We start from the raw sequence: 24,073 nt of genomic DNA on the forward strand, positions 1-24,073 counted from the left end.
CAATCACGACCTGCCGTGTTCGTCATATTACAACAACTATCATATCACCATGACAACCGAACGGAAATACGCATTGGCGTAAAACAAATTGAAATATAAGACAACGATAACCCAAGTAAATATAAAATGTAAATTTAAAGGTTTATTTAATTTATTAAGAAAAGAACTATCCAAACCTAACTGCAAAAGTAATTGCCCCTTAATTCTAATGCTCTTGATTTATACATTTCATTGTCAAGTATGTTGGTTTTATTGCATGTTAAAAAATAGTATTACTAGTGTATAAAATGTACAAGAAGGGAAAGATCACAGCACCCTCACACCAAAATTAGGTTTGAATAAGCCCAGATAATCAAGACATTACAGTGAGGTGAGCATTTTAGTGTGTTTAATAAATTAGATTGTGAAAAGAGTAAACCAATATAAAAAAAATAATAATTTACACAGCAATCAACATAAAACTACATATATAAAGTGCACACAAAGTTTGCATCAAAAAGCTTTATAATCCTGCAACAGTGCAGCATATTAAACCTTAAGCATTCACAATGAAGGATGAAAGATAGTGCTCCATGAACAAAATTGCTTTAATTAATTAATGAAAACCGTCTACATTTTACGAGAATGTTCCAGCTTGCTGACTGACTTTGCATCAATGTAGTGGATATGGATAATGATAAGTATAAGATGATATATAGAAATACAAGAAAAGCGCCAACATATTTATGGCACATTTATGATTTAAGACATTTGAAAACTTGAAAGGTTTAGAACCTCCCCAAAAAATATGTGGGAGGAACAAAAACTTGTAGGATAAAAATTTATAACCACACTGGAAGACAAATAAAAGGACTGAGCAAAGAGTAATGAGATTTTACTGCATCATCTCTCCAAGTCAACAGTTTGCAGTTCTTATTTTTTATGATGGTGCTGTTGTAGAAAGGTGAAATAAAACAGGAAAAAAAAGCAAAACAAAAATAATTATTGTTACAAGAAATTTAAATTCTTCTGGCCTGAACTCTAAAACCCCATTAAGTCATTGTATTGAGTGCCTTACAACATCAAACAGCTTTGTTTACTTCCTGGTATCTACTACAGAAACTGTTCCTGACATCTACATAAATACATCACCTGTCAGTGTTTCTGAGGACTTCTATAGAGTCCACCAGGATTGACTCAGTGCTCATACCCACAGCAGATGGTCGCCTCCCAGTGGTAGAACCAGAGAGCTGCAGGTCAGCTGGAGTGATCTGCTTCAGATCCCTGCGACACAAACGGACTGGTGTCATCTCCAAACCTTCCCCAGACTCATCTCCTGCTCTCCTCCCCAGGGATGGTGAGAGCATTTGGGTGTATTCTGGCATTTTTGTCTTTTTGAGGGTTTGGCGGTTAGCAGAAGAAGAAGAAGGGCACTTGGTTTGGTTTTCATTTCTGTTCATACAGAAATCGTTGTGTATCTTTTTGTCCATTTTCTCTGCATGTATTTTTTTGTATGTTGTTACAATATGCATCCGTGTTTGAACCTCCTCAGGATGAGTTTGGGCTTCATTTGAAGAAATCTGCATCTTTTGCATAGGTTTGTGCTCCTGTGGGCAAGAAGGCTGATCATTAGGCTGCAATGAATCACTGAGGATCACTCTGAGTTTCTTTTTGAGCTGCCGGCTGGTGCTTTTGTAGAAGTAAAGCTCTTTCTCCAGATGCTGCAGTCTGTCTTGCGTTGCCTGTTCTGCCTCTCCTGGAGCACCCTCTGAGCACATATGCAGACATACTGTGAAACCAAGTGTCATAAAACAAATTCAAGTTCAAATCCAGGCTCCACAAATTTCCTCACCTTTAAGTTTCTGCAGCAGCAGCTGGATGTTGTACTGGTGATCTCTGTGTTGCTGGGTGAGCCTGCGATCTGTATCCATGGCCAGACGCTGCATGGCAGCCTCCATCTCTCTCAACAACATCTTTTGCTCTTCTGCCTGAAGTTCCAGCTCTTCACAGTGCAAATGTAGATGGCGCTCTGTCTCTCGAAGACAAACAACCTAAAAGGATGATAAACTTCCTGTAGTAAGTAAGACTATCCATTCATCCATACGTTCATCTGTCTGACTGACTGTCCTATGCTTCTGTTTCAAATCTGGATTCTGTTTACTTACTGCAGCAGGCTCCCAAACTTCTCTCTCCAGCACCGAACGGAACATCTCTCACCTTGCTTGGGAACGGCATTCCCAAGCAAGGTGAGAGATGTAATTTCTCCAGCATGTCCTGGATTTGCCCTCCTCCCAGTAGGACATGCCCAAAAAAGCCTTACCTTGGAGGCACACAGGAGGCATCCTAGTCAGACACCCGAACCACCCTAATTGCCTCCTTTTGATCTCTTTATATTTTAGGGACACTACGCTACAATACACAACAATGTCAGAGGGAAAATGGCAACAATCACACAACCTATTATGAGAAAGCACTTGGCAGAAGTGGGCAGTGGTGGTGCAATAGTGGTACACCACTGAACCACATGTGAAGTGAAAAAGAGGTGAGTAAACTTATTAGAAAAAAGGAAATCCTGCAGCTGTATTTCTCAGCAGAAATGGTCCGACTGCAGGAGGAGGTGGAGAAAGATGGATTGAAGATGGGTTGAAGACAGAGAAAGAGATAATGTGAAACATAAAAATGATGGACTGAAACAGAAAGAGAAGAAGAGAGCTCTCAGATTCCGTATGAGCACCGTAAAAATCGCTTTTTACAGGTAAATTACCAAGTTTTTATCAAAATCTGAGATGATGGGAAAGAAAAGGAAGAAAATTAATAGAGGATTTGAAGACGGAACAAGATATAGAACTAGAAAGGAGAATGTATATGGATTATATGTAAAGCAGAATATTCCGTATATACATATGTATGCAAGTATTTTACGTTACCTTGTTGAAATATTTCACAAGCAGCTCCAGCGCCTCAGGCAGCGACAGGCCCATAAGTTTTCTGGTGACATCACAGAGTTGGGCGGGTTCAGCGTTTTGTGACTGATGCAAAGAAAAGTTTGTGGCCGACAGCTTCTTCTGTTTGTCCTGGATCGAGCGGTTTTTAAACTCAAGTGCTGCATCCAGAGCTGCAATAGCTTCTTCCACCTGGAGAAGGGAATGTGTCTCCTACATGATGACACACACACATCACTTCACCTAAAGCTGTACCAGAAATACACCGTGGTCAAATTTACACCATACACACAACACTCCCTTTGTTCTGACCTCCACAGTGAGCACTTGATTGTCATTCAGCTGGGCGTCCAGAGCGTCTCTTCTCTCTTTAAGCAAGTCTCGCTCTTTCTCCAGTTCCTTCATGGTAGCTCCTGCCTTCCTCCTCTGTAGCTGCTTCTCCAGCGACTCCAACTGCATCGACACGTGCAGCAGGTCCCGACTCAGAGCCTGAAAAACAAATTGATAATAAACCTCCTAATTCTACCATTTATACGTGTCCACCTAATCTTTTACTGTAATTAATAAAGTGACTTGTGATAGTATTTAAATTAAACCATAGCAAACACAGTCTGACCTGACTGGAGCACAGCTTCTTCGTCTCTAATTTGCTTTTCTGTCGCACACACGCCTCCCTGTGAATGAGAACCTCCTCTCTCCTCTTCAGCTCCTCCTCCAGCTCATTCAGCTCTGCTCTCTTCTGAAGAACATGCTCCTCTTCCTCCTCCAGCCAACTACTGCAACACAGCTACAGTGAGAAGGTGAGGGAGGGAGAAGAAGGAAGGAAAAGAGGAAAGGAAGGGGCACAAGGGCCAAAAAAAGGGGATTGATGAAGACACATTTAGACCCTAAAACACTATAAGAAGATTAATACCTGCAGTTTCCTAAACTAAAGTAAACTAAACTAAACGCACTGTCCAAATGACTATTTCAGGGGAACAAGAACAATGTTTTACCTGTTCATTTGTGTCCTCTAACTTATACAGTTTATATACAGTTGAAACTCCAGCACTTTGCTCCTGTAAAAACAAACAAAAACAAACAAACAAAAAACAACCCCCCCCCCCCCCCCCCCATATTTGTCATATATTGTTCAAATCTAATATTTCTCTTAATGATAAAACAGTTTTCAGGTGATCACATTATTATATTATTCCTCCATTTTCTGATTAGTTTAAATACATTAAGGTTTTATAAGATAAAGGTCAAACTGCTTTTATGTGAAGATTATAAAAGCTGACTCATATTTAAACTTTCGTTAAGCAAAGATAAATATGAAAGTGAGAAAAAGTTAGGCGTATGGATGTTTTTACCATTTTGTAAAACTGTGAAAAACTCTATTGTTTGTTTTTAAAGTTGCTTTTTTTTTTTCTAATTATTAACTATTTTTCCTTGGTATTGCTCATTTTGCCCCAACAAGGCAAAAATGCTCACACAAAAACAAGTTTAATAAGTTCATCTCTTTTTTTTTTATTATTATTGTTGTTTAAAATAATCTGTACAGCTAACCTCATTTTCATTTTGTTGGACTTCTTTGTTATTCTCACTGGTCTCTCTCAGGCTGCTCTGAAGCTGTGCTTTCTGCGCTCTCATGTGCTGCAGGCTGTGATACATCTCCGCTCGCAACTCCCGTCTCTGCAGGGAAAGTCTTGCAAAAACGCCGGCTTCTCTGCTGTCCTCAGTTTGCCTGTCACGTGTTTCCAAAGACTGAGTTTCCTTGTCTACCACACAAAAGCACACACTTAGAGATGCATGTACTGTTTAAAATAATAGATAACATGAATAAATTTGTCAGGTTTTCAGTTCAAAAGCCAAATTAATCTAGGGTAGACAAGAATCAGCCTGAGCATTAGAGAAATATACTGTCATTACTTCAAAACATGACTCTGAGATGATCAGTGTAGGCAGGTCATGGATAAGCTTGTGTATAGTAAGTTAATCATTACAATCTTCTTGTCATTGTCATCTTTGAATTTCTAATGATGCTTCTAGAAGCTGCAGGATATTCTGGTTATAAAGATTTTCATACTTTCTTCGATACACCAATAAATCCAGAGGCTTCAATAGTTCCTCACTTAGCAGAGAGCAGAATACAAAGTATGACATTATCTAAACACACCAGTTTGCTCAAGCTCTTTGATGAGCTCCTCCTTCATGCGCATGTTGATTGACAGATCTCGGATCCTTCTCTCAGTAGCGCTTGCTCTTATTCTTGCTTTCCTTGTAGATCTTTGCTTGAGCTGGTTTTCCTTGATGGCTAGAAAAGAATAGCTGAGAATGTCACAGAAAGGTTCTAAGGCAGAAAGCCATCACTATAAAAAAGGATAAGCCTACAGACAAGTGCAAACCAGAGTGCATGTAAAGTGTACCTGTGGCTCTCTGAGGCTGCTGTAGTCCTGGTTTTCCACCACATGTGTGATTTGCTTCTGCGTTTTTCTCTTTCAGAGCTGATTTTTTCTGCTGATTGGTCCATGTTTGGTTTAAAAAGCGCCTGCAGAAATGTCATTATATTAGTCCATGGACATCGTTTGACATTAACTTTATACTGAGTTTTCTGAATCAAAGCTTGACTTAGTAAATCAAACACCTGAAACATTTCCAAAACACCAATCAGGCCTATAATACACACAGAGGGAAAATTATGAGTATTTACAATACATATGTTATAATACCATATGTCAGAGGTGTCAAACATATGGTCTGGGGGCCAGACCATCAATCAAGACAGTCATCTATGAGGTGCCGTAAGGGACATTATTACTGAAACGCTCTCACACACTCCACCGAAACGCTCTCACACACTCCACTGAAATGCTCTCACACACACTACTGAAATGCACTCACACACTCCACTGAAACCAGAGGCATTTCCGCTGAACAGGAAGTTGTTTCCTGACAAGGAAACTAATGGAAAAAGTGGTAAATTCCAAAACACTACAAGGATGTCTACTCAGCAACCTGCTAGTACAGCGGTCCCCAACCTTTTTTGCACCATGGACCATTTATGGTCAACAATATTTTCACGGACCGGCCTTTAAGGTGTCGTGGATAAATACAATAAAATAAAACCAGTACCGGTACCAAAAAAAAAAAAAAAAAAAAAGATTTATTCATAACACATGGGAAAACACCCAGGGAAACCGAGTTAACAATATAAATGATATAAAAATTTAAAAAAAACGATAAATACCCTGAAAACCATAAATTTCAAACTTGAGCCTCAACTCTTGCGACCCAGTACCAAACGACTCACAGACCGGTACTGGTCCAGGACCTGGGGATTGGGGACGGCTGTGCTAGTAGCCTAAGTGAAGCAGCCGCATTACTTAAGAATATATTAGCTTCCTTGAGTCCAGGAATGGATTCAAGTTGCAACACAGAATTCGGCAAGCATGTCCGAATTCTAAGCTTTTTATATTGGCAACTCAACTGTTAACACTATTAATTAAGAATTCTAACGACATACAAGGAAGATACATTTTTAATAAAGACTTCAAAATAAGTCAATTCACAGATGATACTTTTTTTTTTTTGAAAGATAAATACGTGGTAGAGAAAACAAAATTTTCTCTAAAGCTTCTGGTTTATCTCTCAGTATCAAAAAATGTGAACGACTCCCGATTCATACAAGCTCTGACTCCTCAATAGCTTTGGTTAGAGTTGAATCTAAAGTTAAATATATAGGGCTGATAATATCTAAAAACCTAATTAGCAGAGAAGACACTAATATTTCTAACCGTATCATGGAGATGAAGAAATCACTTAGCCACTGGTTAATCAGACACCTTACTATTTTTGGCAGAAACATCCTATCTAAAACTGAAGGCATCTCCAAATTGATTTATCCTTGTCACTCTTTATATATCTCCTCTAAAAAATTAATACGGCTAACACAGTTATTTTCTCATTTTTGTGGAGGAAAAAAACCCATTACATTGAAAGATCTCAGCTTGTGAAGGAATACAATAAAGGTGGTATCAAAGGTCCAGAATTTGAATTTATGGTTGGCACCATTAGAATTAAATGGTTAAAATCTTGTCTGTCAAGATAGTGATCTACCAGAACCTTTTCTGTATTTTACACATTTTTTCATGTAGAAAAACAGAGACATGCTATATAAGATATCTCAGGTATTAAATATGTCATTAAATAGCTTTACACAGAAAGCTTCACTCATCCAGACCCACTTAAGATGAAAGTGGGTCTGGATGTGGCCCTCGATGTAAAATGAGTTTGACATCCCAGCGTTATATAGAGATTTGCTTCAATTAAAATCCACTCACACTCTTCAAATAAACACTTTCCGTACAGTTTAATGTCCTTCACTGACAATTGATGAGGCAAACAGATTCATTCATCCAATTCAGGATCACACGGTGACTCCTTATTTCATTATATGTGCCAAATGCAGAGGAAGATTATCAAACCAAGAGGGTTACTTTAAAAAGTGTAAAACTTGCTTTAGCTGCCGGTTCAAACCTGCAGAGAAATCGAAAAAAATCTAAAAGAATAAAAAGAGAAACTGAAAAACTTGACATTAGATGTTTTTGCCTTTGTGAGACGTTTGCTTGGCTGCACAAACCAAGTGAAGAGTGGTTTGTTGTCTGAACAGGTCGCTGCCTAGCAGCACAATATGCAGTCATCCTTGACAGCAAAATTGCAGCGTGTCGCTGGATTTTCAAGTACACACAACACACTATCCAGCCTTTCTTCCAAAACTGATCTGCAAAGTGCAAAAGCGGCATGGAATAAATGCAGCAGCATCTGAAGAAAACAACTTTTTACTTCTTCAAAGTCCATCCTTGCACTACACATTTAGCTTAAATTGCCTTAGACATGAATAAATGATTTAATGCCTCAGATCTTTTGGATTGCTTGTTTAGCAGAATACACTAAAAAAGATTCTTCAGCCTCAATAAACATAAAGCAATAGTTGTGAATAAAATGCAGCTTAAATATATAAAATCAAATGTTTATTTATTCAAATAATTAATCATTAGGGATTCTATACCAATCATGTAAATTTCATTTAACCAATAAATTTAGCATATTGCACTGTATTTATGTAACAGAATTACAGAGAAAATTGACATGTAGTTAAATTAGTTAAGTCAGCATTTGGAGTGCAAGTTACTTGAAACTTACTACTTACTTTTGCACAAAAAAGAATGCTGCTCTCACCTAAATCTCGGTCTGCACATAAATGTGTCATTTTCATCCTCGTCCTCCATCTCTGGTCTGCCATCTTTGCTCTCTGCCTGCTGTTTTAAGAGCGGGCAGTACACGTCCTCTTTTTCCTCGATTTCAGCCAGCAAGAGTTGGCCATGCATCTTAAAAGCTGCCATTACCCTCTCCAGTGTGTAGGCTGGTGGACTGGAGTGAATCTAGAAGGCACAGGCACAGATAATAAAAGTCACAAAAAAACATAACAGACCAAACAAAAACAACAAAAACAAAAAAAACCCCTCACTTATGGACACCAACCTAACCCACACACTACCCACCGCTACCTACCTTCCTGGGAGGCCTCCACATGCAGCTATGTGTGATCAGAGGGACACTGTGGGGTCTCTTGCCTGAGTACTCAGACCCCCCCACTTCCACTGTTGCCCCTGAGGCTGTCCCCCGAAAGGTCATGAGTTCGCCACGAAGGCGATCAATCATTATCTGCTGGTTCACCAGTTGTTCTGTCTAAACATTTGCACAGAGGCGCACATTTAAAGAACAAACGATAACACAGCAGACATGCCTTAAATTCATCTTTTAATTTTTTTCCTGTAAATAAAATATACGGATTTCTGCATCACAGAGCAGCTCTTTATTGCACTGTTCTCCTCCTCACCTGTATACGTAATCGCTGCTTTTCTTCCTCTAACGACATAAGGTGAGTTTTCCTCTCTTGAAGGAGTTTCTCGAGTTCCTCCTTTACCCGTCTCAGTTCTGCATCTTTCTGCTCCAACAGTTGCTCGTCTATGTGGAGAGCTTCCTAAGCATACAAAAGAGAAACTGGATAGGATAGCAAGCCTATAAACTTGTACAGCTTGGCTTTTGTTTATGTAAACAGTTCCATTTGAGCCATGCTGCATTTGTTCACATCACCTTATCAAAAGCTCTCAGAGGATAAGATATTCCAGACGAAATGTTGACAACTTGTAACGAAACAAAGGAATAACCAATGATATACCAATGGCTTCACTTCTTTCTACAGCCTCAAATCTAAACGGGATGCAGTCATTCTTAGTTTACATTAGCTATGCCAGTGTTTTGTTTTGTTTTTTTTAAATCCATATTAGACTTCAGTTCTTTAACGGCTATTCCATCAGCAGTTTGAATGCGTCTGAATACGCTTCTCCTATTCTGAATAACAGGTATCTATGAGGGTACAGTAATATATAAACAGTGTTGGGGAGTAACGGAATACATGTACCGCCGTTACGTATTTAAAATACAAAATATGAGTAACTGTATTCCGTTACAGTTACCGTTTAAAAAGGTGGTATTTAGAATACAGTTACTTTGTTGAAATAAATGGATTACATAGCAGTACTTCCCTGTTTCATATTGTGGCGGGTCAGGACTGTTTGGGTTTTGTTTGACAGCTATGTTCTGTTGTTCCAGGTGGCAGCGTTACGGTTGCCATGGTTACAGGGTGACCTCTCTCTCTGTCCTGGGTGAGAGAGCGCCTTTTTGTTGTTGTTGTGCTAAGCTAATAGGCAGAATGCTACAGGTATAGCTCTAAAGAATGTAGCATCATAGGCAGTGTAGTCCGTGCTGCAGGGAGAATGGACTGCCATACACGTTATGTGTCTGTGAGCGAGGGAGGGAGAAAAAGGAAAAGTACAGCTGTCATGAGCAAAAACAGGAGCTGGAAGCATGTAAATATAATAATAACCACTGCAGCCAAGAAGAGTGCCTGAGGAACCCAGTTGTAAGTAAGCTATTAAGACTCGACTGTACACCGTGTTCGTGTTTTCCTCCAAAAACAATAAGTTCCTTTGGAGCAGTCTTTCAACGCCTCTCTTTGTCTCTGGCAAGCAAAGTTGACCCAGACAACAAAGTAAAGCTAGTTTTCGGCTACGAGCCCGACACAGAACCCACCGTATTAGTCAGAGGTCCCTTTACTACGGTTCGGAGCCGCGGACCTTCAGTAACAGTAATAAATCACAGCAATAGTACATTCACGTAGTTGTAAACAGCATGATAATATGTTAAGTAATCCAAAGTATTCAGAATACGTTACTCTCATTGAGTAACGTAACGGAATACGTTACAGAATACATTTCGGGGCATGTGTTCTGTATTCTGTAATGGAATACATTTTAAAAGTAACCTTCCCAACACTGTATATAAATAAGACACCAAGTTCATTTACATGCCTTTGTTGTTGTTTAATGTGACAGGCATGTCCACATGTTGGAGACACTAGCCATCTTTTAGGCTTCAAGGTAAGCAAATAAAAATCTCTGAGGTTTTTTGCGTTACTTTTTATCAATTGCTTGTAATCAAAGTTTTTGCGATCTCTTCAATTTAAAATCTTTTATAGTTACCTGGCATTTTTTTAGCTCTTCTCTGAGGTTTAATGGAGCAAAATGGTCTCCCTCCTCCTTTGAACACTCCATACGAGTTGGAGGTGAGTAACTGACAGCTCTGAGTCTCTCTTGCCAATCCTCCAGCCGCTCCCTGAAAGAAGGACTTGGAGAGGGGCCAGAGATATTCTCAAGCAGAGCAGCAGCTTCCTCTGCCAACAGACGGTACTGTGACGTTTCCTCTCGGCTTGCTGTCCTATCTGGTTCAGATACTCCGGTCTGACAGTATGCATTGATGTCACTTCCCTCTTCATATCTCTGACCAGTCTTTGCTTTTTCTGTTTCCACCTCTCTCTCCTTCCCTTTCAACAGCTCTCTCAGTGTCTTTACTTCATACTCCAGCTCTCCTAGTCGAGCATCACTGGGGTGCCAGGTTGTAGTAGGACATGATTTAACCTCTGTTTGATCCGGTGTTTCTCCTGGACGGTTCTGAACGGATCGGGCAGTGGATGCAAACTGCAGGACACCCAGGGTGTCAGCTACAAAGTGGTCGGAGGGGCTTACACACGCCACCATTAGTGTGTGGGCGCTACCTCCTAATGAGTCACGAAGGAGTCGAGTTATCTTGGCATCACGGTATGGTACGTGTGCACTGCAGGAGTTGTTAGTGTGCCGATTTCGACTTAGCTCTGAAAGTGCACGGATAACGTTGCCCAGCGCAAACAAGCCTGTGTTGATATGAGCAGACTCTTTCAGTTGTGTCCCGGTGTTCCCAGTTTTTCCAGCACGTTCCAAGCCTGCCAGGTCAACCAGACAGAGCTTAGAGGAGCGGACAGACGTAAAGGAAGAGTTCTTGCTGTTGTGGCAGGATAACATGACCTGAAGGGTGAGGATGGTATGAGAGCGACTAGAGCGCTCGTTCATTCCTGTGCTCCCGGTGTGCCGGAAAATATTTCCCATCTCTACATTGTTGAGCAGCTCCTCTGCTGAGGTGATAACAACCTCATTGGCTCCCACCACCACTGGAATCACACAAAGAGACTTTTTAGTCAATGAAACAAGACTGTTGCTTCCCGTGTAGGCAGACATTCACACAAAATGCCTAATCTCACTGGATCATTTATCATTCACTCATTAAATGTGCTGAAAACAATTTTACATATTATTACAAGTAGGTGCACCGCAGAGTCGCTGACTGTAAATGATTACGCAGTATATAATATCTTTTGCAGTACTTGTGATTTCTCCAGTGCGCTCTCTCAAACTTTTTATCCTGAAATACATACATGTTAAAAACATCACAACGGTCTATCAATCGGATGAAACTCAGATGGATGGTCGAAAATATAGGATGCAGTTTGTCATCTCTGAAAGTGTATGGTTTCTACTTTTTTATTTCCACTCTGAACATTAAAATATATGTAAAGTAAAGGTAGAAAAAGTTGATTACCCGTGTTTCCCCTCTCATCTTCCCTGATATGAAGCTCTTTGTGGATGGTCTGCAGCTGCAAAAGGTCTCTTAGTTCCTCCCTGTAGACCTCAATGTAGGACACCTTCACTGTGACATCCACAACATCACTTTCCTTCCTCTTCTCCGCCAGGTATAGGAACAGATCCTGGGCTGCATGGTCAATAATTCCCCCCTCTTCATCTATGGAAGGTTTTGGAAAAAGAGAATTACAGTTATAAAGTTAGAAAGTTCAGATGATTAATGGGCCTTAGAGAGCACAAACAAAACTCCTAAAACTGCTGTGTTTAAAGACTCAAGCCCACAGATGTTGGTTTTTCCACACTAAATAAACAACCCCCTGAACCCCTTAGTTCCCTTTTTCCTACAATCCTTGAACTCATCAGTCACTTATCAGTCAGAGTGGTTAAGCTCTGTGTTGGAGCTTAACCAAATTTTTTGGTTAAACTTTGCATTACCTCGGCTCCTTCTGCCCAGTGTGTACGTCTTGCCTGATCCAGTCTGCCCGTAACAAAAAACGGTTGCATTTTCACCGTCGACCAAACGCTCCACCATGCTTTGGACGCAGGACCCGTACACCTCATCCTGGCTGACTGATGGTCCAAACGCGTTGTCAAAGGTGAAGAGTCGGTCCTCACCCACCATCACCTGTCCGGTCCCCGGCACTACACGTACACACACTCTGTGGTCGTGGAGGACTTCTTTGGGGAGCAGAGGCCGGATACGGACCGCCACCCGCACACACCCTTCGCTCATGACGTCCTGATGTCTTTAAAGGAGCTCTTTAACTTGTTTATCTCGATATTAACAAGAATCAATAAACACAAATTCACCGTAAAACCTGGTCACTTTTATTCGGGCAATCGCTTGTCGCGCTCTTGTTAAACTTTTTGACATCTCGTTTGTTGTCGGTCCTCGGTTGCCCGGGAAACCGCTGCCGCCGCCGTCATGAAAACGGAAGTGGGGATGTTCAAGAGTATTCGTGGAAGTCGGCGCCGTTAAGGCGACAGCGCCATCAGGAGTCTGAGATTTACTTGATTTATAGATTTGTTAGGTCTTTTTAAGATATGACTTTCATTTGCCATACAGCGAAACCGATCATATGAGACAACCAACCAATTGTTATTTAACTCTATTTTTAAGACAACCGGACTAAGTTAAGTTTGCGAATAGGTTTCAGCTCTTACTCAAGAGTCTTCTCCAATTCTAAAGATTTCAGTTGTTTTTTTTTTAAATAAAAATCAGTTTCTATTTTACAAAGGTATAGAGCAGTTTTATTTACACAGGCATTTGCTTAGTGGTTAGTATGAGTGTATAGTTTTTTGTCTGGTCATTCTGGATATATACGTATTCTTTTAGATGTACAAGAATTCTGAAACAGAAATGTTTCCATGTTCAAAGGTATAGTGTGGTGAAACAGGCCAAGTCTGTCCTGGGATAAAGTGGAGGAGTGCACAGAAGCTGTTTACAAGAGGGGAACGAGCAGACTCGTTTCCTAAGGAAGCTGAGATCCTTCAATGTGTGCAGCAAAATGTTGGAGCTTTTCCTACAGTTTGTTGTGCTAAGCGCAGCTTACCTCACTGTGGTCTGCTGGAGGAGCAGCATCGGGGTTGGTGACACCAACAGACTGGATAAACTGATCAGGAAGGCAGGCTCTGTGATTGGCTGCAAGATGGACACTATTCTAACTGTGGTGGAGAGGAGATCACTGCACAAACTGTGCCACGGGTCATGGGTAATCCTGACCACCCTCTGCATCACTTACTGGACAGGCAGCAGAGCACCCCATCTAACAAACTCAGCTGGCTTGAAGAAAATACATGAAATCTATTATACCACACGCTATCATCCTAATACAGTATATCTGTCAGGCAGACTGCATCTGCTAGATAATTTATTCTTATTATTATTTCAAATTTTAGCTTAAGCCTCTCAATATTCAGCTTAACACAATATCTGTACTCCTTCATTATGAAGACTGCAGAAATCTCTCATCTGAAAAAGGTTTCCATCTTTCATCACATTTTTGCTATATTCAGTGCAGGCTGTCACTTTTTTCTGTTCCCTTTCCAAAGAGGAGCAGAAAGCAAGATGCCTCTATATAACTTGTATTAAATAATATTTCACTGAAAAGAGAAATGACCAAAAGCTTTATGTTACCAAAAAAAAAAAGAGAGAAGTAAAAAGAGCTGCATGTTAACATCGGGCTTATCCATTTGCACTCATGAAATGCATAATACTGACTACACTGAATTTAAAAAACACTCTGATTACACTCCATTTAAAAAAGACAGTATCAAAAACCAAAGTACTCTAATCCTCCTCCAGTTTGATGAATATCATTTATTGTTAGACTGTTATATACTTGCAGAGCATACGCAGATTGGCATAATATGATAATTTTCTCTACATCGAGAGGTTTGTGAGAAAATATGGCCGACATATTTGAGACCGGAAATGAACAGCAGTGCCCACTTAGAAAGACACGCTGCATTAACACTTCACAGCTGTTTCCACTGCAGCCAAAGAGAAGTCTGTTTGTATGTATACCTGGCACAGAGATGTGCTTGGCTTCAGCCCAGCGAGCGGCAGACTGAGAAATGCAACCTCCTGTATGTACGGCTGCCAGCCAGCTCATCAATAGTAAATACAGCGTGTGTGGTGTATGGGAATGTGGGCCATCTCTTTGTGGTGCTGCTTGGCGTAAGGCCACAGGTAAAAGTCGATGATAACCGAGTTCACACTGCAGGGCTGTCCATCTCTCTCCTGCACCAGCTTGTGGAGACAGTCTTTGATCAGCTCCACGCACAAAATGGAACAACCTCGGATCTCTACTTCTCTCCGGTCTCCTGAAGACAGAAGCTCACCTGAAAGCAAATATATCTCGTGATTTGAAATATTATCTTCAGTAAGAGAAACAAGTGCATAGACACACTACTGTCTCACCGTTCTTCAACGCCTGCATCAGCGTATCAGAGTATCGTAGAGCTCCTAAGTAGACAAGTGCCTGAGGAACCCTGTAGTCCGCAAACATGGTGAGCCAGTCCATGTTAATGATGTCACCCTGTCCTCTGGCCGCCATGATGCCCCAGTAATCTGCCACAAGAATCTGGGCTCGCTTGTAGAATGAGATCCTTTTACCCTTACACAACCAAGGTGACAAAATGTCAACATTGTATTTGTCCTTAAGCCATAAATATTTATAATTTGGCAGGTGTTCTTACACAAATATAAAATTAAAGAGTATAATGCTCTCCTCTGACTGTATAATAAACTGACAGCATCAGTGTTGCTGCACTGTATTTGACCAGGAGGTGGAACTCTCACATCACAATTTATTTTAAATTCTCCAAATGCATATATTTGATCACATATATTTCATATATGCATTTAATATGTATTATGCATTGTGCATAATCTATAAAGCAATATACAGGCTGTATCATTAGGCTGAAAACTCAAAGTATCTGCACAGTTATGTATTTATGCTCCGTACTAATAAAAAGATCAGTTTTCCAAATATTTGGGGAAATTACAGTTTTATGCTTGCTCACTGTGACCTATTCAACCATAAGTGATTGTTTTAGTATCTAAAAACCTGTAAATAAGTTAATCATTTCAACTCTTTCCTCTTGTACCAACTTGACATTTCTGAAAAGCCAAACAAGCGCAGCAAATAGAGGGCGTCTCTTTTACTTTTTGCACATTCCCAATTAGAAAAGGTTCCTAATTTGTACAATGATCCTGCTAAACTCTCACCTCATATGTAGCCTCATCCCTGTACGAGGGAATCTTCTCCACAATGAGCTCCACCATCTTTTGGGCGTCGTTTCCGGCATGGCTGATAAAACTGCGGAAGCTTCCACCATGTTCCAGCAGCACACGGCCGCCTTCTGTCAGCACCTTGTTAAAAAGATTCAGCATGTGGCTTCTTTAAATATAACTAATGTAAATTTGTGTTTATAAATGTAACAAAACTAACAGACTCAATAATTAATTGAACCATAAAATCACTTTTCTTGCTTAATATCAAAATAAAATTTGACATTTCATATAAAGAAAGGCAGAAAAATGTGCCAAATATGAATATATGTACCGTGATGTATATAAAAACACGCCATCCTTATTCAGTCTGTTGAATAGAGGAATGTAAAACCTTGTTTATTTCTAAAATAAAAAGTCACTGTTGCTTTAAAAAAACACTCCTTTCATTTTGTAAATGCTGAGACTGCCCTGACTGAAAAGACAGCTTTTAGATTTAAAAAAAGTAAAAAAGCAAAGTAAAATCAAAACTGAAGCATTACTGAAATCCATATATTGACCAATTGAATCATTATTTGAATATCGCATTAATATCAGAACCTGGTGACGCTCCCGCAGCATCGGCATGGGTGTTTCATTGTCTGACCGAAGGACACGTCCCAACTCCTCCACGTTCATCTGAGAGAAATACTTTGGATCAGTAATAGGTACACCTGTGGAGTGTGGAGAAGAGAAGGTGCAAGGTGGATTAATCTTAAAACAGGAGCTACCCTCGGTGTGCAATAATAAGAATATAACTTCACAGTGGCCATTGCTCACAATAGACTCAAAATACATAATTTGCTCTGATCTCACGCTGTCAACCCCCCACCCCGAGATTCACACTGGAGCCAAACTACCTGTGCTTTTCTGAGAAAATCTCTTGTAATTATAAAGGCCATGGCGACCACACACTGAGAGCTATTCCATATGAGACATAATTGATTCATATCCGGAGTCATTCATGCTAATTATAAATGATGCACAGGCACATGCAGAGCTACAAGCAATTTCCCAGCAGTCGTAGATCAAATAAAGGGCACAAACACGATAATGGGTAATAACAAAACTGCACAGAATAGAGGGACAATCAAAATATACATTTTGTTCTCCAGAGACTAGGATTAAAACACCTAAAATTATGTATGAAGTAAAGGTAAGAGCATGGTTGTAACTTTGCTGCAAACAGTCACAGCGGCAAACAATTTATAAATCTGACATTTTCATCCTTCGTGTTTATGCTCATCAAGGATTGTTACATTTCTGGCTTTCTATGTATAATGCTGAAGAGTCTTTACCTTAAAATAGAAAGTGCTGTGAGTTGACTACTGCTATTTTCTATAAGTCTGTATAATATAGTAATTAAGTGGATGTACAGGTATGTACTCTTACCTTCTTCCATGGCTCTGGTGATGGCAGCACACAGGGTCATGTAGCCTGTGTATGTGGTGCCTTTATAAGTCACCTCACACTGCTGGGTTTCTTCCTCTGGCCAAAAGGAAAAGTTCATGGTGTCTACTACAAATACCCAGTTCAATGCCTGCAGTGGTAAATTGCACAAATTATTAAGAAAGTATACAAAAAAGGAAAGAAAAGTGAATATACTGTAACACACTGTTCAAAAGAGACAGGGTTTCTCCACTGAGGTTTTAAAAATTTGTATTAAATGAGTGTTTTAGTCAATATTTTAAAAACCTGTACCCATACAAAATACAATCAACGACCACTGCAGCTACTGTCTTTTTGATTAATTCTGGATGTCAGTAGATACAATCATTTCATAAATCCTTCATTGTGTCCAGACAACAGTTGAAAACCTTAATACTTTATATTTATAGTAACGTAAAACGGAGTAAAGCAACATATATTCACAATCTCACCACCTGATTAGCTGCAACTATTAAATAAGCCCCCCTTAAAACCTTTTTTCTTTTCTTTTTAAATTTCACAATAATAACCACTAAGTTCTCCAAGATTAAACTCCATCAGGGGTCTAAACATACAGCCTTCACAGGGTCCAGTCGGCCTTGGAAATTTCAAAAAAGCAATAAAAGAATCATTCCAGTCTTCCTACTGATAAGCCATGGCCTACAAAAACATTAACGTTTAAACATTTAAAACAACATTTTAAACATTAGTCATATTAATATAAATAAAACTTTCTTTTTTTGCTATTTACAATATAATTTTCAATTTGTTACACAGCAAAAACTGGATGCTTTTGGTGACTTCACAGATGATTCTGTGAAGTCCTTTATTTCTTTATTTTTACAAGCCCAGTGATGTGCTGATGAGTTTCTACTACAGCAGAATTTCTTTACAATGTTAAAAAAATTGCTTATGTAGTCCATGATGTAAAAACGGTTTGACACCCTGTTTGTATAAGTCTAACAATTTTGAAGGTCAGGTCTGACCACCTTTATTCTTATTAACTCTTTTAGACAAGTTTTCTTGTAATTTCCTTAAATAGTCTTCAGGAATAGTTCTCCAGGCTTCTTGAAGGACATTCACAGCTCGTCTTTGGATGTTGGCTGCCTTTGTTTGATTCTCCGTCAAGATGATCCCACACTGTTTCAATAATGTTGAGGTCCAGGCTCTGGGAGGCCAATCCATGACTGTTTGTGTTCCACTGTATGTTTTTCTATCCAGGTATAATTTTACTGCATTGGCAGTGTGTTTAAAAAATGAAGCTGCTGCTAATCAGATGCTATCCAGATGGTATTGCACCGTGGCTCAAAATCTGATGGTGCACTTCTAAATGGCTCTCTGGAAGCAAAATTTTGATAAGATCCCCAACATCAGTGGCCAAAATGCAGCCCCAAACCATGACAGAGACTCCACCTTATTTTACAGATGGTTGCAGACTCATGGCTGTACCTTTCTTCTGACCTATATTGAAGATTATTTGAACAAAAATGTCAAATTTAGATTCTTCACAGCTGTTGCCACTGATTTTCAGTCTGGTTTTGGCTAAAAGCTCTTTGGGAATCATCTTGTTGACGCAAAAAATACAATTTTATGTTATAGATTCAACTAAACAAATGGGAGCATCATGGTCAGGGCTCGCAAAATCGCTGGCCTGACGTCCCGGGGCTAGCAATTTTTCCAGTCGGGCTACCAAACTCTATCTCTGCCCTGCCCGTTGGGCTATCATAGGAAGGAAAAATATATGTCAGTGCTTTTGCATTCTTTCGGAAATGTAGCTGGGTAATTATGTCATTGGCATCGGTGAGCCACTGTCAATATGTGACATATTGAAATCGCGTTTGAATTTGCGCTTGTTTTTTGCTTTCACTTTGCAATCGCGCGAACTGTGTATAGAGAGCGACAGCACTGATTGGTGAGTGACGATAATTTGCGCACCAATTCTTCTGACGTCGTCTTATCAATCGTTAGCTTACTATGCAAACATGACAAGTGAAATCTCCCGCAGCAAGCGTAAACATGTGAGAGGTTGATCGCGCAGACAATCGCTGAGCGTTATGTGAGTGCGTGTGTAAAAGCAGCAGGATATGTATTTTAGTTCTGCTGAGCCAAATAAGACAGGTCAGGGTGAAGAAGTGACAGCCCAAGAAAAGCTTACCACAAAACGGACAAAGTTATGACAAATCGGACTATAAGGCAAAAAGAAAGTGCAGCTTTATGGTTTCATGGACAAAAGTATTTCTGTGGCTGCAATATGACGAGCTAAATAACCAGGGCTGCACATAAGTGGTCCGCAGGTGCGCATTCGCTGTTAAAATAAAAAACATGCACTAGATAAGAAGTTGCAACGCGTGTTTGCGTACATAGTCAAAGGAGCTTGCAAAGAAAAGCGTCTGGACTTCTTTAAGTTGCTTGAAGATGTTTCACCTCTCATCCGAGAAGCTTCTTCAGAACTGAAGAAGCTTCTTGGAAAAGTGCAAGCTCCTTTGACTACAATGACCTGGATGACTGAGAACCTTCACAGACATTTTGCGTACATAGGATTTTGTGGAGGAGGACAGACATTTGTTTAGAACTCTTAAAGATGGCGAAGAAGCTCCTTTAAGCAATTACTTTGGTTTTCCTCCACCTCCAAAGAAATGTCAGAAGGAGTCCGAACCGCAAAAGAAGCGCGTATTCTCGGAAAAGTGGTTGCAGGAGGTGAGCTGGCTTCAAACAAATGATGAACGCACAGAGATGTGGTGCAGAATATGCCGTGAAAATCCCACTCTAGCGGACAAAAACAGTGCCTTTTATATGGACGCAAATGCGCGTTGCAACTCCTTATCTGGTGCGCGTCTTTTATTTTGACAGCGAATGCGCACATGCGGACCACTTATGTGCACCCGTGTAAATAACATAATGTTCTGCTGGGTGTGTTGTTGGTTTTCCCTCGATTTCTGAGTCGACAAGCGCCTTTGTTACTGGGACCAGTAATTTTAAGAAAGGCCCCCATTAGAACCCATGAGAAATGTAAGAAATACATTATTGCTCAGTCTGTAATATATTTCCCAGAACAAACACCAATTGCAAATAACATACTAAAAATAAACCTGAAAATCAGTTTAGAACAGCGTACTATGTTGCAAAGAGTGAACTACCACTGGCAAAATTTAGCAGTCTTTGCAAACTTCAAAAAGCAAATGGCCTCGATCTTGGTTCCACTTGCCTCTTACCCGTGACTTCAGTGGAAATTTCAAATTCAGGATCTGACACAGACTGATTCATGTTCTACACAGTTCATAGAAATTTCTGTTCAATTAGAACCAAGTATTTGAGTTGATGATTGTAATTTTTATACAATGTTGTAATTTGTGTTTCAACTATTTTTTGATTAATGTTTTGTTTTGTTTCCGTTACAATATTATACATTGTAACGGAAACAAAACAGGAAACAAAACATCAATCAAAAAATTGCTCTCTTTTTTATTCGGGCTACTTAAATTTATTTTGGGCTACAAAAAACTGAAGCGTCTCTGCCCGAAGGGCTACCAGGGATTTTGAAATTTTGCGAGCCCTGATGGTGGTAGTACCAAAGTGCCAGATACAGTACAGTTTATGCCTTATATTAGGTACCCCTTCTCTGCTTGAATTATTCATAGGTCAGTGTTAATTGGCTTAACCACAAAAAAAATAAATAAATAAATAAAAAAAAAATCACATCCATCTTTCTATTTTCTACTGCTTATCCAGGTTCAGATCGTGGGGGCAGCAGTCTGAGCAGAGAAGCTCACATTTCCCTCACTCTTTGAGCTCATCTGGAGGGGCGACACTGAGTCACTCCCAAGCCAGCCAAGATATGTAATCCTACCAGCAAGTCCAGGGTCTGCCCTGGGAGCCCATCAAGGAGGCATCTTAATGAGATCCCCAAACCAAAATATTTCTTTGAAAATGGCTAGGTACAAGGACCGGACTTAAATGAAGTGAAAAAGCAGCCAATGCCCAAAGACAGCTTAAAAGGGAATTGCTCAAGAGCACTTCAAAAATTATAAGAAAATATGGCTCTCTGGAAGCAAAATATAAAGAAATGAGGGGTGACTCAAGACTTCGGCATAGCACTATAGTCAGGGGTGCACATTCACTGTCAAAATAAAAGACGCGCACTAGATAAGTTGCAACGCGCGTTTGCATCCATAAGATTTTCTGGAGGAGGACAGACGTTTGTTTAGAACTCTTAAAAATGTCGAAGAAGCAAGCTCCTTTAAGCAATTACTTCGGTGTTCCTCCACCTCCAACGAAATGTCAGAAGGAGTCCGAACCGTAAAGTGAAATGCGCACCTGCGGCCCACTTATGTGCACCCCTGACTATAGTAGATATAATGCTTGGTCTAACTTATATATAGGTATAACCAAGGGAAAAACTAGGGAACACACGGAGGTCGACATCTGGAGGGGAAACTGATGAACCGACAGAGACAGTAGATAGGGATATTCGCTGAGGAGTGATAGAAGACCAGAAACTGGTGGAAAAAATGATGAAAAGAATCTTCTGAAAGGTCTTCAGAACGACTGAAGAACTATTGCTTAAAACCATTTTAAAACATTGCAAGAAACTCTGGCTCCTTGGAAGCAAAACATAAAGAAATGAAGGATGGCTCAGCACTTTTGCACAAAACTGTATACTATGAAGAATCTTTTCATAGCCTGGGTGCTAGTACACTCCCCTGGTCAGATGTGGGTGCTGGGGCCAATGGATTTGCTTTCTTCCAGCCACTGGCTGTCAGCTCGTCACTGTGTTGGAGACCGTAAAGCATCTCCGCCACCTTCTGCACTCCTTCATCCTCGACAAACACATCCCGACTCTGCTCTGCTATGAACTGGCCAGACTCTCGTGGTAACAGAGGCTTCTCCATGATGGAGACTGTAAGAAGCAGAAATTAAAACAAGCATGCATAGTATGAATGCACTCCTCTGTGAGTCAAAGAATGTAAGTGTGGGAATAAACACATCTATCTTTAATATATGCAAAGACTAGAGTTGATGAAACATGTATGGATTGAGTAAATCCTTTACAAACTAAAGACTCATTATTTGAAATAATAAAAATAATGACCAAAAAATGGATGCAGATTATAAAAAAAGAACAAACATCGTCTAATAACATTCTCCACAATGAAGTGCTTTGGGCCAACATTTAAAAGAAACGTGGATTTATTTTGAAGGTTCAGGTATTCATCCTGTGTAAGCACTTCAAACATAAAAGCGACGCATGTCTGACCGACGTCACTCCTATTCCTTTTCCCTAAAAGAAGACAATTACACCCCTCCAGGAGTTCTCAAGTATGTGATGACTGTGATTTAATGTTCCCAGTGACGCACAGCTCCGGTTGCCTGCTGAATGAACCCCATTTTCTACTCCTCTCCTCAGTGCACATGATTTGCCTCTCACTTATATGTTTCATTCACTTTTAAGACTTAATTATTTGTTATGCAGGCCAAATTTACGCCATCGCGTTTATTTGAGAAACCTGTAGGTGCAAAGTGCAACTACCGGAGCACTCACGCGGTCTCTGCAGTTTCACGACCATTAAGGACATTTCTGAGCGTATATAGTCATCGTCATTAAATAAGAAAAACTGTGTTCTAATATAAACGCAGTGGGCAGCAGTACTTTTTTTTTTAATTCCTGTGCAAACTATTGCTACTCACCGACGTAAGCACGACACCCGCGCTCTACTGTTCCCACTACCTGGTTTCCAGATATTGACCAATCAGAGCCTCGCTTGTGGCCTTAGCTGGTTAGTGAACCAATCACAAGAAGCTAAGAGAGGAAACAGCAAAGCAACGTCCGTTACAACTGCCTGCTAGTGTAAAAATGTCTCAAATATGGTGGTATAAATCTCATGGTTTGAGGAAAATGATTGTAATAACACCACATGAGGACGATCTGGTGAGCCAATAAGATTTAACTTTTCTATTTGTTTTTTAAGAAAAGGAAAGAAAAAAATATAAATCAATAGACTTATTTCTGCTGGCTGAGTATGATCAACACAAAATTATTAAGTAAAAATTTTAATAACAAAACAATCTGAGTAATTATTCAGTCAAACTTTCATACATTTACTCCGAGAGTCTATTGTGAGTGTATTTTGCTTTTCTTCAACTCACAGGAAATTAACTTTTTAATTTCTTTTTTTTTTTAAGAAAGTGAAATAAATTCCACTCTCTTTCAGTTCTAAGGTTTTACACGTCTGAACATAAAATGTGGTTCTTGCTGGGTGTTAAAATTAGGTAAATACAGCCTCAGATGAACAACAACATATGCCATATTAGATCGTGGTGTTATCTAACGGAAACTAACCCAAAATGTAGTCAGTGTGTGAAAAACTAAGCACACTCTTACTGCTTCTGTATGAATTATGAGGGTAAGTTGTGGCCAGGTGATGGTGAGCAAATGTATTTATCATCAGCAGGTGCGAGCACCTCTACAAAAGCACAAGTTATAGTAGTGTATTTGTCTGGAGCATTCAGGTGTGCGTTAACAAATTGCCAAAGAAGAAAGACATCAACAATGATCTTAGACAAGCAACCGTTGCTTCTCTAAGATCAAGAGCGTGGTTTCAGTTTGCAAAGTTTTATCTGAACAAACCACATCCAAGACTTCTGGAGCACCATCCAAGAGAACTGTGTATAAACAAATACACAGAAATCTCAATAAAATGAACCCGATGTGTAAGGAAGATTGGGCCAAATTTCCTCCTCAACATCATCAGACTGACAGTTGTACAGAAAATGGTTCTACAGAAGCACAGGGTCTACAATTTGAATGTTTTGTTAAATAATGAGTGTGATATGTCATGTTGTTCATCTGAGGTTGTACTCACATACTCACTCTTCAATCACATGCCTGCAGT

The 24,073-nt window shown here is 39.9% G+C and overlaps 2 protein-coding genes across 3 annotated transcripts; both read right to left on the reverse strand.

Annotated features, from left to right (window-relative positions):
• Window positions 1-371: 371 nt before the first annotated feature.
• Window positions 372-14,149, reverse strand: LOC146506685 (kinesin-like protein KIF27). The gene is made up of 15 exons (XM_085178999.1): window positions 12,413-14,149; window positions 11,937-12,137; window positions 10,508-11,508; window positions 8,803-8,946; window positions 8,475-8,651; window positions 8,142-8,344; window positions 5,330-5,451; window positions 5,080-5,217; window positions 4,470-4,681; window positions 3,917-3,979; window positions 3,538-3,708; window positions 3,234-3,410; window positions 2,907-3,134; window positions 1,832-2,030; window positions 372-1,747 (listed from the first exon to the last, which is right to left on the reverse strand). The coding sequence occupies exons 1-15, from the start codon at window positions 12,708-12,710 to the stop codon at window positions 1,128-1,130; spliced, it is 3,954 nt and encodes a 1,317-aa protein (XP_085035125.1). The 5' UTR covers window positions 12,711-14,149; the 3' UTR covers window positions 372-1,127.
• A 132-nt stretch (window positions 14,150-14,281) lies between these two features.
• Window positions 14,282-22,949, reverse strand: qng1 (Q-nucleotide N-glycosylase 1). 2 transcript variants are annotated; one of them, XM_085179022.1, is made up of 7 exons: window positions 22,869-22,949; window positions 21,892-22,080; window positions 17,148-17,303; window positions 16,317-16,429; window positions 15,714-15,857; window positions 14,901-15,096; window positions 14,282-14,821 (listed from the first exon to the last, which is right to left on the reverse strand). In XM_085179022.1, exons 2-7 carry the CDS (start codon window positions 22,070-22,072, stop codon window positions 14,592-14,594), a joined length of 1,020 nt encoding a protein of 339 aa, XP_085035148.1. In that variant the 5' UTR covers window positions 22,073-22,080; window positions 22,869-22,949; the 3' UTR covers window positions 14,282-14,591. The 2 variants fall into 2 exon arrangements, with proteins under 2 accessions (XP_085035148.1, XP_085035147.1); XM_085179021.1 differs by lacking the exon at window positions 22,869-22,949 and adding an exon at window positions 22,723-22,834.
• Window positions 22,950-24,073: the final 1,124 nt, after the last annotated feature.

Source organism: Neolamprologus multifasciatus, chromosome 12, assembly GCF_963576455.1.
Source record: "Neolamprologus multifasciatus chromosome 12, fNeoMul1.2, whole genome shotgun sequence".
In the NCBI taxonomy this organism is placed as follows: Eukaryota; Metazoa; Chordata; class Actinopteri; order Cichliformes; family Cichlidae; genus Neolamprologus; species Neolamprologus multifasciatus.

Bases quoted from the DNA above. Each gene is read 5' to 3' on its own strand.
- LOC146506685 (XM_085178999.1), bottom strand. From the start codon at position 12,710: ATGAGCGAAGGGTGTGTGCGGGTGGCGGTCCGTATCCGGCCTCTGCTC. The intron at 11,509-11,936 runs GTAATCAACTTT...GTGTGATTCCAG, and splicing joins AGATGAGAGGGGAAACACGG to TGGTGGTGGGAGCCAATGAG. The intron at 3,411-3,537 runs GTCAGACTGTGT...TTTGTTTTTCAG, and splicing joins AGAAGCTGTGCTCCAGTCAG to GCTCTGAGTCGGGACCTGCT.
- qng1 (XM_085179021.1), bottom strand. From the start codon at position 22,756: ATGTCCTTAATGGTCGTGAAACTGCAGAGACCGC. The intron at 17,304-21,891 runs CTGACCAGGGGA...TGTGCAATTTAC, and splicing joins ATTGGCCCCAGCACCCACAT to CACTGCAGGCATTGAACTGG. The intron at 16,430-17,147 runs GTAAGAGTACAT...CACACTCCACAG, and splicing joins CACCAGAGCCATGGAAGAAG to GTGTACCTATTACTGATCCA.